This window comes from Papaver somniferum, chromosome 3 (genome assembly GCF_003573695.1).
Source record: "Papaver somniferum cultivar HN1 chromosome 3, ASM357369v1, whole genome shotgun sequence".
Taxonomy (NCBI): Eukaryota; Viridiplantae; Streptophyta; class Magnoliopsida; order Ranunculales; family Papaveraceae; genus Papaver; species Papaver somniferum.
Window position 1 is genome coordinate 19048084 of NC_039360.1, and position 17415 is coordinate 19065498.

The following is a 17415-nucleotide window of genomic DNA, read 5'->3' on the forward strand; positions in this document are numbered from 1 at the left end:
TGTCAATCACCATTTTGGTTTTACAGAGCTTATAATTTTAGGATTAGAGAAGAGGAAATGCGGTGGCCCGGAGTGAATCGAGTGATTACTAACTTCTTTGACTGGATTAGAGTATTTAGTAGCAATTAAAGATAACTCAACGCCACCAATATTCAATTATTTTCATTTGATGTGCTTCAAGTCATAAACATTTTTAGGTACAAAAACAAGTGTGCGAAGGGGCACTGATTGGAGGGTAACAGATAAGTCATCGGATCATAGGTAAAGTCTGGCATCGCATGTTAACAAATGTGTTTGGGTTGTGCCTATGTTCCTTTCTTATTCAAATTATGTAACGTCACTCATTCTGCAATAGTGTATGCCCAAACGCCATACGGGCTTCATTTATTGCAGGTTACTATCTAATCCTTATGACACTAATTTTTCTTAAGAACTTCATGAAGATCGAGAATATGAAAATTCCAAGTATTTTTTACTGTCAGAAACTGCGTTTGTGACACGAGGTCGAAGTGTCGCCTATAATTAAGTTGATTCTTAAAACATTTTTTGGCGTCACATGTCGCAGATATGAAGTGAAGTTCATCATGCCCCATGATTTATGTTCTTATGACGGATATTCATGTGAGTACTATTTTAAGATAAACCATCTCGACATTATTATTCAATATAAATGTTCTTTTATGTAAGTTGCTGCAGATGCATCTAAAAATTATTTTCCTTCACCTACAATATATACAATGATGTTATGACACAATATTAGCGAAAGGAATTGAAGATGCATTTACAGGAAAAGTGGTTGCCCGTTACAAGCTTACAGTGTGAGTGGATGCTTTTTATACCTTCAAGACCACCTCTAATATGCAGTGAGCAGTCTGAAAAGGGATATTAAAATCTAATAGGGTGCGATTGTCTAGACCATTTTCACTTTGTTTTTTTTTTTTTGTAAGTGGCCTTAGTTATTCAATTCCAGTTGTCCTTTGTGTATATATAATAAGTAAATTAATGGAGCTTTTCTATACAAGTTTCCAGATTCATGCCTGAATTTAAAGTGTCTTTAAGTTCATATATATTGTCACTCATTACTTCTAATTTTCCCAGTTGATAGTGATTTTTTTAAAGCGAATAAGAATTTTACATTTTATATTTTGGGTTTTGGTATAGGGCAACATAGAAATTTAGGCCAAACTCAAACATAGAAAATTTTACGTTCTACGGAAATACCACTGAACAAATTGTTGGAGTCTCTACTGAGGTAATATTCACTGCTCAACCTGTTAGTTTCCTATAATTTGAGTTTAGGAATCAGAAACAAGAAAAGTCAAATATTGAATGGGCTGTTGTAACAATCCAATGCTTGAACGGATGGTTAGCACTCAATAATCTTTCCATGACATATATGTCAATTTTTTTTGTTTTATTTCTGATGTAAACATATGTGCTAACTTACACAAATTACTAAATGATTAAGTTAGATATTTAAGGATTGGTTATAGTTAGGAAATAAACTGGATTCTTCTGAAATCTTTGAATTATACCATGGTGCATTACCACATACTGAAGCTATTACGCATGGATTAGTTCTTAAAATTAAGGGGAAAAAAACTATCTTAATGTCTCGGCTCTCAACAGAATTTTACCGCAATTTCATCTACTGTTATTTATTGAGTTTCCAATTATTATCTATCTTAATAATTGTATTTTCGATTTTCCAGAAGCATTCACTGCTAAGGTGCCCGGAGATCTCAGGGTAATTTTATGTGTTGGCATACTATTGTTTTATGTGTTTGAATTTCTGTGAATGTTGTTTTACTGTGATGGTTTGGGTTGCTTTTGTGCTGTGGGTTGTGTTTTGCTATTCAGATTGTTGGCATACTATTGTTAATGCAATCAGAATCCAAATCAAGGTTAATTTTTCTGATGACGTTTACTCAAGCTCTTTGTGTTGGCTACTATATAATCTTTTATTCTATGTCTTTTATGCACTAGCAATACACATCTAGGGCATCCAAACTTTCAGGAAATATTTTCAGCACTTCATGAATTAGTATAGCTGCAATTGATCTCCAACCAATTACTGTGAAACATTTATATAAACTTCAGCTAACATGTATACGTGTCAGGTCTAATGTTGTAGTGTTAAATCATTTCAGGTGTTATTAAAATTGTTTTCCTTTATAGGCGACTTGAAGCTCCATTTTAGTAGCTTAGGTTGGTCTTTTCATTTGGCTGTTTTGTTGTTTGTGGATTTGAGAATTTCGATATGAATAATAATTTTAAAAAAATGATGAAAATGTAGGAAAATGTGGCCTGTTCCGAACTGAGCATTTAGGATCCTACAAGAGAGCTCCAGAAGTCACCCATTAAGGAATGCTCATATATCGTAGAAAAATGAGGAAAAAAATCATGCAGCATGTAGCTTCAATGATGGAGAATGAAATTGCATTGTTCACAGATCACTGCATTTAAAGAAGATGCTGAAGGTAAACCCGTATATCTTTTATTTCTTGCCATACCAATTTATTATTAGTTGGCTTTGGTATATAGTTATGATTTGGAATGAACTCATGCTTGAGTCAATAATATTCTTATGAATTTAATTACCTTAAGGAACAAGTGGTAAAGATGAACTCAAGAGTACAAGAGTCTCACTTCTGCCTCTGTGAGGGTAGCTGGACACGATATTCCAGTGTATAAACATAAGCTTGCAGATCCAGTTATCGGTACTTAGTAGTTGGTGTGAACATATGTAAGATATCTATAAGAATAAACTCAACTTAGAATGTAATGCACTTATAAAATAATTGAACTAATACTTAAATTGTTAATAGGTTGCTCGATACATTTTTATTGCTTTCTCATTTCAGAGTTTATTGAAGACTTTTAGTAAAATATAGCAATACACCAACGGGCTTAGAGGGGCTGCTCTACAATGGGTTTGGAGATATGTTGGTTATTATGCTTATCAAATAGAATTTTCAGCCAACTCCTTTGCCAATACTAATTTGTGGTGGAAAGTCGTTTGTTTTGTGCCTGCAGTTTTCCTTTCCTACTGTTTGTAGCTTAGTTTTCGGTTTGATTCGTGTATGAGAATAGACGTGAACTATTGTTTTGTCAAATAAAAAATAAATTAATTAACAATAATTAATACTCCTTCCGTTTCTGGGAAAAAGATACTTTTATTTTTTTAATTTGACATATTTTTAGGCTAAAATGAAAAAGTGAACGTATCAATTTTCCAAAAACAGAGGGAGTATTAAAAATTCTTTAGCCACTGTCCAGGGAGAAATCGTCGTGCTAACCAATTGTTCATTCAAGTCCCATGAGCTATAACTTGTTCTCCACACTATGCTTTAACAACTGCTCTACTGTGTCTGTGACACCAAGAACTACCTGTGTGAAAAAAGAGAAAAAAGTGGTTAATTGGGAATAAATTACTACAATGTCAGTGTTATTATGTGAAGCTGAAATAAATTGGTGCTGTACCGGTTTTATTCTTTTAAGATTTAAGAACGGGGGTCCCTCAATAGAGGTTAGAAGTTGAAAATAATTAATGTCTTTGTTTTTTGGTTTTAGACTTTTAGTGCTAATGATGGTTCTGCTTACTTCTTACAGTCGGATTTTTGATCAATGGACTCTTGGATGAACTTATCAAATAGCAAAACTGCTAAAGAAGCATGTAAATATGTCTACATCAATTTGACCAAGTCACTTATGTGAATGCTCATGATATTTTCCTGACGAACAACAAGATTATATGATGTTGTATTTTCCAAAACATGGGAACATATATTGTATTTTTCCGCTATATTGGCGTTAGCCTACGGTAAGTAAGAACTACAAAACCATCTACATCTATTCATCATGGATGAATATCCATGCTAAATACTTGCTTCCGTTTATATTGCAACTGATGAGCAGGCACCAGAATGATGGTTAGTGTGATTACTCATAAAAACTGTTGCAACAATCATATAAATACCTGTTACCCTAAAAGTTACGAGTATAATCTCTACAAAAAGTAGATGAACCTCTTCGGATACCTGGATTGTTTTTAGTAAGTTATTGGTGCATTATGCTTCTCAGCTGCTAATGTGATCATCAATGGGTACAACTTCTCGCTGAAGTCCTGCATTGTAAAATGATGGACATAAGAAAATCAATTTGAGCATGTATGTACTCAGAGCCACTGGTGCCGTTAGTTCTTTTCACTGTGAAAAAAAATAGAGGTATGGGATTTAGTTGGTGATTGTAAAGATGCAGTGTTGGATTTTCCTTAAGTATTAATGTTTCGGTAGTTTCCAATATTACAGATTTGATAAGAAGTTATCTGTAAAATATTAATGTTCTCTTTTCAAATATATAGATCTTTTAGGAGTTTGCCGAAGGTTTTCTAGAAGGTATAGTTGTTACGCTGTAAAAGCGGGGTCACGGCAAAATGAGAGGAGTTGGATTTCATGACCACCAAAGACGTTAGCAATATGTAGTATGGTAATCTCTTCTATTACCCTATGGTACTGTCACTAGGGGTGTCAACGGGTCCGGGTCTTCCCGGGTATCATTAGACCCGGACCCTATTTATAAAGGTCGGGTCCGGTTCCTAACGATTCCGGGTCCGGTTCCTAAATTTGTGGACCCAGAACCGGACCCGTTTAGATACCCGGGTACCCGTCGGTTCCGGGTACCCATTGGGTCTAAAGAAAACTATTTACAAAATCTCAAAAACTTAATATATTTTTCTTTTTTGCTTGAATTTAAGTAATTTTTATAAAAAATTATTATTATTTCTTATGAATGTACTAAATAAAGATTAAATGTAAGAGAAAAAATTTAAATGAGTAAAATATCAAAGCTAAAACTAGAAAAAATACTTATAATTTTGCTAAAAACATGAATAAAAGAATGAATAAACGGGTACCCGATACCCGCGGGTATTCATTGGGTATTACCCGTTTGGACCCGTTTAAATTCGGGTCTAATCGAGTAATTACCCGCCGGGTCCTAAGTAGCTAATGGGTCCAACTTTAGGACCCGGGTAATGGGTACCCATTGACAGCACAGTCTGTCACGCATGTTCCAATTTGTTAGTGGTATCACAGGTAAATATTCATTCCATCCAACTGTTATTGCACTATAATTTCTGATTTTATTTTTGATCTAGGAGACCAGTTTGTATCCGATGAGCAGCTGATTTCATTTGAGCCATTTTTGTTAGTGTACAGTTGGGAAAGGTTATGTCCTTTTATTTGGTCCTCATTTGACTGTTAAAAACTTAAACCAGTTGTAATTGTATCCAGAATTATTTTTCGTAAAGCTGTGATACATTTGTACATACTGTGATCAGAGTAATAACATGTCTACTTGACTTAATTATTTTGTACACTTTTATTAGTATCATGATGAAAAATGTTGCAAGTATAATTTTCGAATTGATTTTGCAGGCCATATATTTCTTAGAACAAAGGAATAAGCATATTATTTTCCGATGGACAAAGAGACATCATCAATGTATACGAAAAGAGCAAAGTATGAGTATCATTGTATCAATAATCTATAAGAGATTTAATCCTTAAGTTTGACAATGCGGGTTTTGTACGAATGTAAAATTTATCGTACTAACTACTAAGATCACTTGAGACCGTATGCAGTAAACCATGCGTCAGTTGTCAACTTCAAAATGCTTGCTGGAGATTGGCAAAAGATTGTTCGTCCATCTGCCGGTAAAAATCCAATTAGTTGGGACTAAATTTTCACCCCAGTTGTTTCAGTTACGGCTACAACTGTCCGAGCTGCCAATACTCACATTTTGACGCAATAGGTAAAACCCATCTCTACATTTTCGGCACAAATAGTAAATCAATTAACTCAATCCCGTGCAATGCACGGGAAAGACACTAGTTATATATAGAACAATCAAAATCTGTATTTTCCGGATTGTTACAAATAAAAGCGTTCATGCATGTGGTTTGACTTGTAGGGAAAATATACATCGGACGGACAATATTATGAACTAGTAATCACCATCGAGAGTCATCAATCTCACCTTTTTTCTTTGTAACTCTACTTTGGATATTTAGAGGGTTTTTTTTTTTTTTTTTTTTTTCTCATACATGGAAATTTAAACGTTCAGCAAAATTGATGGGAGAATGAATGAGAATGCTAAAATGAAAATGAAACAAGACTAACAGAACATACGCTGCACCGAATCGGTATCTATTTTTACACATTGATATGTTCGTTACATGAACTATGTATGAGAATACAAGTGAAAAAACTTGTTTTAACTGAATGTGCTCATCTTGTAGCACCACAAGTTAATTACTTAGAACTACTGAAATGGCTGGTGGACAGGGGCGGAACCAAGAATCATGGGAAGGGGTTTAGGGGATGTAAAAATTTACTATAGATGCAACCAAAAATTTTAGGGGTACAAAAATGCAAGAATAAGCTTATTTGTAAAAAAACAATTCTTATAGGGCTTAAAATGGGCTTTGGTGCCAGCTGGGTAGGGGTACAAGTGCAACCCCTGAGTCCAAATTTGTTCACACTCCTCTAACGAGTGTATATTTCACATATTCTTCTGATTGGTTGTTTATTTAACTGATGGTTCCATTACCCTCTATGTTTAGAATCACGGTCCTCGTTACATAACTCCCTAAATTAAATCAAGGGTACCGATTGAAATGTGAAATACACATTCGTTAAGGAGTGTGCACGAATTCGCACTCATAATTCCTTGCAATGAGCTGGCTCTGCCCCTGCTGGTGGAGACGTCTAATTAATACCGACCCTCCTACAGCTAGGACAGCAGGGGATGGTCCATATTTTGGACAAGACGTGAGATAATTTTAACAGGGGGAGGGGATAATGATTATACAATTGGGATTGATTGCGGAGCGAAGAGGGGAGCGATCAGATGGATTCATTATCCCACATTTAGACCATTAAGTTTGTCCCGGTTATTAAAGCTTAGCAGACCCGCGACTTTTCATAAATTCTGGACCCCTTGGGGTATCCAGATATCTAAAATTGCAAAAGAATACAAAAAGAAAAATGTTTGTTGTCGGTGTGTGACATGATGGGGATTTTCATGAGAAACCCAAAAGAAAACCAATCTACTTAGTATGGAATTTTCATAAACCGTGATGGAGTCAAAATTATCAGTTTACTCCAACATCTTACCGTTTATTCTCGTTGCATCGGTTCAAATCTTAAAAGTTTAGCAAGACGGTGCGAATGGGAATGTTCGTACGAATGCAAGTCAGACCGATTCCCAACTACTTATTCATATTAAGTTCTTAGTTACATGAACCGTGTATGAGCACGCGCAAGGGGAAAACTTGTGCTAACTCATTTTCGGTAAGATGATAAGACTATACTTTCCGAACTACTTACTATAAAAGTAGATGATCTTTTGAGTCGTGTTCGAATTGCACTTTTGGCTGATTCCGTTTTGTTGCCGTTTTGGATGGTATCAGGCAGCATGGCCCGAGTCTCAACACAATTCTTGCAGTTAAATCGTTGACTATGAAGCCTGGGCCTGTAACTCCAGAGTATCCACCAGCCGCCCCCATCTGTATTGATCTTGATCGAATTCACTTGGATGAAATTGTCATTTAATTTCCACAAAATCCCGACAATTTGGTTTTTACAGGACATGACTACCGGATATTTGAGTACACTTGTAGCTAGCAGTCAAGACACCAAGATAGTCAAGAGCAAGCTTGGATGCAACAAGTAATAATGTTCTTGTTCTCTCGTGTTAGAAGCCAATCACAAAAGTGAGATGATAAAATATATATATATATATATATATATATATATATATATATATATATTTTTATTTTTTTATGAATCCTAAAATGTGTAATTTACTGAAATAATGCGTAAGACCGAGTGAAATAGGAAGCAAACTCCCCCTTCATGCAACTTGCTCGCTCCTGATCAAAAGCCAGTGATGGATGTCTCTCGAAGTCCTAAAAATGTCGCAATTTGATGCAAGTCCCACTCTCTCTTTGTGTCATCTCAAACAAAAACACAAATAAAATTACCGAGGAAAATCAAATGTAACAATGAAATATGATTTAGACGTACAAATGGCATGACACAAAACTGGTTTATGGAAATACAAAAAATTTAAACGTCTTCACTTTTAAGCATTTCCGACACACAAATATAAAAGATTTGCTTCCCAACTACATTGATCTGAATATCAAACGAGCACACCAACCAAACCACAAATAGTCGGACCAATTACTTCATTCGAGTTAAGTCTATCAGTTTACTCCAGCTTATTCTCACTTTTTTTCTTTGTTGATGGTGCTTTTGAATCTTAAAGAGATTACGAAGTAGATGGGATGTAAATGTTAGAATGACACAAGACAGACCTAATACTTTGCGTGGAATTGATTCTCAACTATACAGTACTTATACATATTAAGATCTTCATTACATGAACTATGTATGACATGCAAGTGAAAACCTTGTGCTCATAGAATGTACTCGCTTTGTAACACCACAAATTTTATACCTGTAACGAAATATTGAATTAAAGAAGTGGTATCAGAGACAAAACGATTCTTTCTCGCTTCTTTCTGCTAAATCAAATCTTGTTTTTCCTGATCTTCTTCTTCATCTTCATTCTTACAAAATCTTATATTCAGTTCCTCAATTTCAATTCTCATCTTTAATATCTCAATTTCATCTGTATTCTTTCACAGATCTATTTTCCTCTTCTTCCTTTCTCATGTTGGAGAAACTATAAGATAGTCCCACATAGCTAACTCCTTAGCCTAGATCTTAATATATAAGGTATGGAGCCACTCCACTCTTAGCCAATTGGTTTTGAGTTGGAAGCCCACACACTTCAAACATTTCAATGTTAACCAAGAATTGATGAAGACAATGCCAATGCCCCTGGTACCTGAGGGATCTTGTCAAAGGGAAATTGAATACTTTGGTGAATGTAAAGGACATACGCATTTGATAGATATGTATCATCGATCAATGGAGGCTGATTACTTTGGTTGGACTAAAATATTTCATGTCAATCTTGAGCATTTGTCAGATCAATTTCCGTCAGATCAAATACATTCGTATTGAAATATCAGTTTTGCTTGTTGAAGAGATTGAACAAGAGTCTTCCGTTCTGAAATACAACATCAGTTTTACCAGATTTCAAGTTTATCTCTTATGATTTTAAAGAAACGAGCGAGCGTCATGAATATATTCAAGGCTGCTAACGCTGGGTACCAAATTCCTTACGGGTGTACCAAAATACACGTAAGATTGAAAAATCCATTGCCCTTGGGTTGGTACACCCCTAAGAAATTCGGTACCCCTATTAGTAATTTTTGAATTTTTTAAACTAAAAGCAAAAGCAGATGACTGACTCTCGAGGGTATGGCTTACTTCAGTATCTGGTGTAGTACATCTTTCTCTGTATCAACTCTTTATGTTGATCCATTGTTGTATATCAACAATGACTGTTTATCCTTTACGGTAGTATCAACTATGACTGTTGATCCTTTGTGCGCGTATCAACTATAACAGTTGATCCAGCGTTTCTGTTTAGCTTACTTTCTTTTCAAGCCTTTTGTCTTTCCTAGTTTACGTCAATTTCCTTTTTCTTTTCTGTTTAGTCGGTTCTTGTGAACCTATTTAAAGGCTACGCTTTCTTGTTTAGAGAACACATCTTATTATCAATATTATTATATCAATTCAATTATCAATTTTATAACCTTTAGAATCTTGATCCTTGTATCAGATTTTAGCTAAATTTCTGACGGAACTTAATTATCTTCACAACCCAAGCAACTTGTTTGCTATATCATGTTGTGTGTTACACTAGTTGGTATCAGATACATAGGTTTTAGATTTCTATCTAGAAACAGATCCTTTACATCTTCCGCAAAAACACATTCATAAACCTAATTTTCTTTCAATGGCAGATAACACTCCTACCCTAGCTGAAATCGCAGAAATTTTGAAAAATATTCAAATCTCTATTGCTACCAATAAAATTGACACCAATAAAATTGACACCAAAAATATTACAGATGGTATTACAAAGCAGTTGGGAACGATTGAAAAAAGGTTGGTATCCTATGGAGAATATATAAACAAAATATTGAAACACACTGGTTTAGAAAAGGAAGACATACCTGATTTAGTCGATGATACAGATGGAGAAAAGAAGATAGGAGAAAACGAAGATGATGAAACAAAGAAAGTTAAGGAGACTTCTTTTGTTCAAAACACCTCTATTCCAGTCCATGTTTCACATATCATCCAACATACAGAGCCGGTGGAAGGTTTTCTAAACACTCCAAACAAACAAGTTAATGTGACTATCAACCTTGATGACGATGATATAGTCGAAGAACAAGAGTTTCAAAAATGGACGGATGAAAAGAGATTAAACTCTAATATACATTCTTACGGGAATCTACCAGAATATAAGTTAAAGGATGATATACCTAGTTTTCATGGTGGTTTACAAATTGAAGGTTTGCTGGATTGGTTTTATGAAGTCGAATCCTTTTTCAATTTCATGGACGTCCCTGACTCTTCTAAAGTAAAATTGGTCGCCTATAAATTGAAAGGTGGAGCTGCAACTTGGTGGGAAACACTGTGCGAAGATCGAGATAAATATCATAAACCTCCGATACGTACTTGGAAAAGAATGAGAGAATTATTACGAGCCAAGTTTTTACCAAAATATTATAAGCAGCAACTATTTCTCAAACTTCAAAACTGTCGCCAAGGAGCAAAATTGGTTGAAGAATATGTAGCTGAGTTCTATGGTTTGGTTGCTCGTAACCAATTGAAGGAAACTGAAGAACAATTAGTTGCATTCTTTATAGATGGGTTGAATAATTTAATTCAACAAGGGATGACACAATCAGCTTTTAATATGGTTGAAGCAATACAATAATCTCTTAAGGTTGAAAGGTGTTTGCTCAATACTTCTCTCCAACCAACTCCAAGACAGGATCTTTATCAACATTTTCACAAAGCTTTCAGAAAATATAACTCTTATGGTTACCAGGATGAAAAAGGTTCAACAGTTGTTGTTGATCCATCTTCACAGGGATCAACTGTCTTTGTTGATCCACAGGACAGAAGTTCAAACCAACCATATCAGCAACAACAAACTACTTCTATTCTTTCAGAACCTGCTCCTACAATGCATATTTCATCTGCTAAGACACCCCATGCTCCTCCACAACGAAATTTTGTTCGTAATACTCGAGGTAATCAATTTCCACAAGAATTTCCTCCTTTATCTAAAGGCTCTAATCCTTATTCAAAGTTTCGAGGGGATAAATGTAACAAGTGCAACCAAACTGGCCACACTTCTAGTGATTGTCGAAATTTTCATGCTTACATCAATGAAGTTCAAGAAGACACACCAGCAGATGAAAAATTAGGAGATGATGAGTTTAAGTATTTGCAAGAACATGAGACTTAGGATGCGTATTTTCTTGGAGTAATTCGCCCAGTTTTAATCACTGAACCATGTCCTACTCAGAGACATAATATTTTCAGATCTCATTGTTTCATTGAAGAGAAGCTTTGCACCATGATCATTGACAGTGGAAGTACAAAAAACTATGTTTCTGCAAAGTTAGTTGAGAAACTTGGGTTACCTGTTACTCTTCATCCAAAGCCGTATTCAATTGGTTGGATAAACAACTCTTCCACTCAGCAAACTAATCATCAATGTTTGGTGAAATTTTCTTTCCACGAATATTCAGATTATGCTTTGTGCGATGTTATTAACATGACTGAAGCAAGTTTATTGTTGGGAAGACCATGGCAATATGATATTCGTGATGTTCATAACTGCTATGAGAATACTTATACCTTTTTTCATGAAGGGTTTACTAAAGTTTTATGGCCTTTACAATCTTCTACTTCAGTCAAGGAACCAACAGATAATAAGACAGCTGGATTAGTTGCTACCATTGTTCATTCTTTACAACCAACTCATTCTTTGAGTTCTCATGAAGCTGATAAACCAATGGTGGAGATTCCAGACAAGGTACAACCTTTATTGTCTTCTTTTAGTGACTTATTTCCTACTGAGTTACCCAATGTTTTGCCTCCAATGAGAGATCTACAACATCATATAGACTTTATACTTGGAACTTTTATTCCTAATCAACCTCATTATAGGTTAAGTCCTAAAGAACATGAGATTTTACAAGGTCAGGTTGATGATTTGTTACAAAAATGTTTGATAAGACTTAGTAAAAGTCCTTGTGCTAGTCCAGCCTTTTTAGTAGACAAAAAGAATGGCGGTCATCGTATGTGTATAGAATGTAGAGCATTAAACAGAATTATTATACCATATAGATTTCCTATACCAAGAATTGATGACATGATTGATATGCTTTCTGGTGCTAAAGTCTTTACTAAGCTTGATTTGCATAGTGGATATCATCAAATTCGTATCCGTGAAGGTGATGAGTGGAAAACAACATTCAAGACAAAGGAAGGCTTATATGAATTGTTAGTAATGCCTTTTGGTTTATCTAATGCTCCTAGTACTTTTTCCATAGTCACCAACTAGGTTAAGTTGTAGGGAAACTAATTACAGATTTAGATAAATAACATTATTGATAACATATTATTAGAAACAAGTTATGTTACAACGACGCGATACTGGTGCTGGTGTCTTGTGTGCAATGAGCTACTTCGACATGGCAACTTCAAAAAAAAATACTCCGAGCACCACACACGTAGTTTGTACACCATATAATTTTTGATGGCTCAAGTTTTCAATAGATTTTTACTTATTGGGAAAGTAAAATGTCTAATTTATTAATTAGTTGGGCTTAATATAGGTTAAGATAAGTGCAAATATACAGTAATATTCTTTATTTTTCCAAACTCTAGGTCATAGTCTTTTATATCTTTCGCCTCCTTATTTCTCAACCATCTTCTACTTCTAATCACAAAGCTGTCATTCTCTTCTTCTTTCTTCACATTTTTGTTTCAGTTTTACCATCGTTTTCTTGTTTCTTCCTCTTTATCTTCATGCCTTTCCATTTTCTATTTTTTTCTCTCTGATTTTTTATTTGCTTTTAGTTTAATTCTTAAAATGTATACATAGTTGTATCTTTCTATATGAACACGTGTGTCCATGCTTATTATGTATTCACATCTACTAAAAAAAGTCCGCGTTATTGTAACACATAAAACAAGGAATCTTCGCACAGATCTAACCAAAAAATAACCAGATTTGAGCATAAGAGGAGGATCATAATTTTTTTTTTCCCAGGAATCTAATGGTACATTATAGTTTTTCAACTAATTTTTCATTTTTTTAATGATTCACATATATATTTTGAACCATGTAGGTCCTAGATTTTATTCTTTCAATCTTATGGACCTTCTAGGTCCTAGATTTTATTCTTTCCGGGTAAAGGAAGTCGCAACAAAAACCATTATATTTTCTTTGAAGGGAAATGTTAAATTTCATTGGAATAAAAACAATTAAGAAGAGAAGTGCCTAAGCATGTCTGGGGTGCATACATGCTTAGGCACAGTATATACGCAAGGCTATCCAACTCCAGAAACTAGAAAAGTCAACTACACCATGGCATATGCATCTGCTACCACCACAAACAAGAAAACTGATGTTTTCTGCAGCAAATTTTTGCCCTCTACACATGCTCTCATTACTTCCCTTATTAAGGATTTTACCATTCCATTTTAACCCTGAGAGTTATTTCTCAATTTTCACGGTGGCTTTATGACATGAAATAAGAGATGTTATAAAAATCAAAATTTGGATACCTATCACTGTCCTCCTCACAATCTTCAATAATAATTTTGTCTTGAGTTTGTTGAAGAATCATAGCATTGCAGGACCTACCTTCCTTGCATATTAATTACCACAAGGATTTAGTGATTAAGGTGAACTCCACAGATAGAGGTGTAAATTGGACTGTGCCAGCACGAGCACAACCCAACCCAACCCAGCACGACACATCACGTTAGTTAAATGGGACGTGCTGGGTTTGATTAATAGGCACAGTAGCCCAGCACGCGACACTGATTAGCACGTGGCCCAACCCAGCACAACACGTTAAGAAAGCACGTCATAACATGCACAAATACATAATATAACAAGGTATAATACATCACATTTTGTGTATACTTTACAAAAGAGACCATTTTTTCTAGTTTTTGACCTTTTATACCTGCTTATTTTTATAACAACACATATAATACTTAAATATTTGGAAATATCGTTGTTACAATTTCATTACCTATATATATACTTGACTAGAACATTAATTCACATGTTGTCTATTTAAATACCGTGATAATGTCTGACTTAATGCATACCATTAAGTAATCTCAAATTGTTATAGCACGTGTGCCATCACGACACAACACAACACGTTACCTACTGTGTTTGTGGGCTGTGCCGTGCCTAGTTTTTGACTAGTAAAGCACAACACAATACAACACAACACGTTTAAGTCGTTGGCATAGCCCAACACGACACATGACACGTGAAACACGCGACTTCGTGTACCGGGTTGTGCCGGACTGGTACATTTTACACCTCTATCCACAACACCATCATTACCTGGTTCAAGTCTTTACCCCAACAAGAATTCTCGGTGGCATCTTGGTATGCATTGGGTCTGAGTAGACCCAATTTAGTTGTCACTCACACTAAAAAGAAAAATAAGGGACAATACAAATAATCAAAGATTATTTATCAGAAAATAGGTCATTTGTCCAAATATTTTTAAAACATGGTTCCAATGGACGAGTAAAAATTAGTATGGGTGAAATGGATAAAAAAAATTTAGCAAGGATGAAGCTAGATTCATCCTTGCTTAAACTTAAAAAATAGCTAGGATGAAACTGGATGCATCCTGGCTATTTTTACATTTTTGTCCATTTAAACAATATCAACACCTAAGTGTCCTTTTCACCCAGGAATTATTGGTTTTGGTCTTTTTAACCAATTTTGTGATTATTTATTCAATTTATTTAGAAAAAACGAAAAATGGATCATTTGTCCAAATATTTTTAAATCACGGTTCAAATGGATGAGTAAAAAATAGTTTGGGTGAAATGGAAAAAAAAAATAGCAAGGATGAAACTGGATTCATCCTAGCTTAAATTTAAAAAATAGCAAGGATGAAACTGGATACATCCTGTGTAAATTAAAAATAAGAAAAAATATTTGAAAATGGGCACGATGAAACTAGTTACATCCTGCCTGTTTTTATATTTTTGTCCATTTAAACAGTATCAAAATCTAACTCTGCATTTCACCCAGGAATTGTTGATTTTGGTCTTTTTAACCAATTTTGTGTAGAAAAAAATGGTTGAACACTAAATCTCAAATAATCGTGAAAATATTGGATTACCTCCAAACCCTAGTCAACACTTCTACTTATGGGAAAAGTTCAAGGAGGAATGCGTTTGCGTATTGGTATTCGTCTCAGCCAAATGTAAGTTCAACAAAGATTCGGTTAACAATTCTTTAATCAACGATAACTTATAACGACATTAGTACGTATAAAAATTCGTTCTAGAAATATGAATTTGGTACAAAAAAAATTCGACATACACTAAATCATTTTTTTTCACTTATGACAGTGGCATCGGGACAGTACGATGTTATGGCTTAAACAAATTATATATATTATGTATGCAACATAATCAACAACAAACTCTATCCATTTCGTTCTGGTTCAAACCAGACCGAAAGAAGCAGTTTATGCATTAAAAAATAGGAGTTCATACCTAAATACATAATTTAGGAGAGGTCCCAACCGGAATGATTATCCCTGCCTGATAGGTCTACATCCTATCCTGAATGTCGTCGGGTACTCTTCACTTCCCCGTCATTCTTGTAACCATCACTGTCATCCGTGCAGGGGGTCCTGCTAATACCTTTATCGGAAAATGGGTCCATGCCCCGCGGGTGATGGGTTATCTGGTTCCTAAACATCAGCTGGTGATTCAGAAAAGGTTCAGCGTTGTTATCCTTAGTTCATGGTGTTGCACATCAAGGTTGGAAACTCTATTTTCATGGACCGACCAATTCTGTAATTTGTAAACTCACGTTTAATTGGTATACCCGAGAAAATCACAAAAATTTGCATGCAGTGTATATGTATATAATATGTATCCGTGATAGTTTGGCAAGTTTCTAACTAGGCTCCCAACTTGTGAATAGTTTGGCAAGTTGCTGACTAGGCTCCCAACTTGAAGGAAAACTTTTAAATTCATATAGCTTAGTTTGTTTGGGCACTACTAGATTGCATTTTAACTTTTAAATTTACATAGATTAGTTTGTTTGGGCAATAATAGATTGTATTTTAATTTTTGGAAGTTGAAAAATTAGAAGTTAGTTTAATAATATTATTTCAGAACGATTTTTAGAAATTGAAAGGTCTAAATTTTTGTAAAACAAAACAATTTTGCTTTCTGATTTATGCTTCTCGTATCCAAACGCGCTAATTGTATGTGAGGCAAAATGATTTGCTTCTGATATCCTAACAGAGTATCCATTTTTTACTCAACCCAATTTTCAAGAGCACTTAGCTGGTGAGTCTCTGAATAAGTACCCGAGTGAAATAGGTTAACAAAAGAAGAAGAAACCCAAAATCTTTTCCCCCTTCCTTCCTGTGAAAATAAAATTCATCCCATATCCAAGGCGAATTGACCCATCTCTCTTTTAATTGATGTAAGTCCTCTCTCAATCTCTGTTAGTTATCACCTAATTGCTCTCTTCTTCTAATCTCGATTCACACATTTCTTATTAGTTTTCGTTTTGATCTGAAACAGCATTTTCTGGAGATCATATTCAAGGTTTTAGTGAAGGAGTGGTTGCAGATAGATAGAAGAACTTATCAAACTTCATTGACGAATACATGTCCGATCCAAATGATGAGAACCCGTCTCATACTCAGGTAAAATTTTAAATGGAAAACCCTAAAATTAGCATTTCTCAATGTTAAAACCATCTATATATGCTCACTGATGTAAATGTTGTTTTGATTTTTCGTTGTTCAATAGTGCAATTCTCCCTTTAGAGGGACTAATTTTATAAGTTTAGGGATTATTAGCGTTTTGTGAACTTGAATTTTAACTGTTATAGTGCCATTTCTGGAGATTATAGGTTTTTGAATGGATGAATTTCGTGTACTTACAAGGGAGCTTATATGAGTTTCTTCGCATTGTATGTTTCATGTAACTTAACTAGAAGAAGAGGCTGATGAATCATGTCTATTAGTATGTAGGAGTTGGCTGATGAATTGTGGAAATGTATAGTCTACTTGGGGTTGTAATCTGCTTAATTGGCAGATTAGAAGGTTGTTCATTGAAGAAAAAAGAGAAATTCTTCGGATACCTTGTTGTTGGTTTTTTTTTTTT

The 17415-nt window shown here is 34.7% G+C and overlaps 2 protein-coding genes across 2 annotated transcripts in view; both read left to right on the plus strand.

Moving 5' to 3' along the window:
• The first annotated feature begins 9940 nt into the window (after positions 1–9940).
• On the plus strand, positions 9941–12574 carry LOC113359097. The gene is made up of 3 exons (XM_026602785.1): positions 9941–10915; positions 11048–11445; positions 11548–12574. The coding sequence occupies exons 1-3, from the start codon at positions 9941–9943 to the stop codon at positions 12572–12574; spliced, it is 2400 nt and encodes a 799-aa protein (XP_026458570.1).
• A 3888-nt stretch (positions 12575–16462) lies between these two features.
• The window catches only part of LOC113360991 (ataxin-7-like protein 3), a 2420-nt gene continuing 1467 nt past the window's right edge, over positions 16463–17415 (plus strand). The window contains exons 1-2 of the mRNA XM_026604389.1: positions 16463–16726; positions 16828–16952. Of these exons, the coding sequence (XP_026460174.1) occupies positions 16914–16952 (39 nt within the window). The 5' untranslated portion in view covers positions 16463–16726; positions 16828–16913. The remainder of the gene's footprint in view (positions 16727–16827; positions 16953–17415) is intronic.

Coding starts and splice junctions, on each gene's coding strand:
- LOC113359097 (XM_026602785.1), top strand. CDS start 9,941: ATGGCAGATAACACTCCTACCCTAGCTGAAATCGCAGAAATTTTGAAA. Junction 10,916..11,047: donor CACAATCAGCTTTTAATATG/GTTGAAGCAATA, acceptor TATGGTTACCAG/GATGAAAAAGGTTCAACAGT. Junction 11,446..11,547: donor TTAGGAGATGATGAGTTTAA/GTATTTGCAAGA, acceptor TAATATTTTCAG/ATCTCATTGTTTCATTGAAG.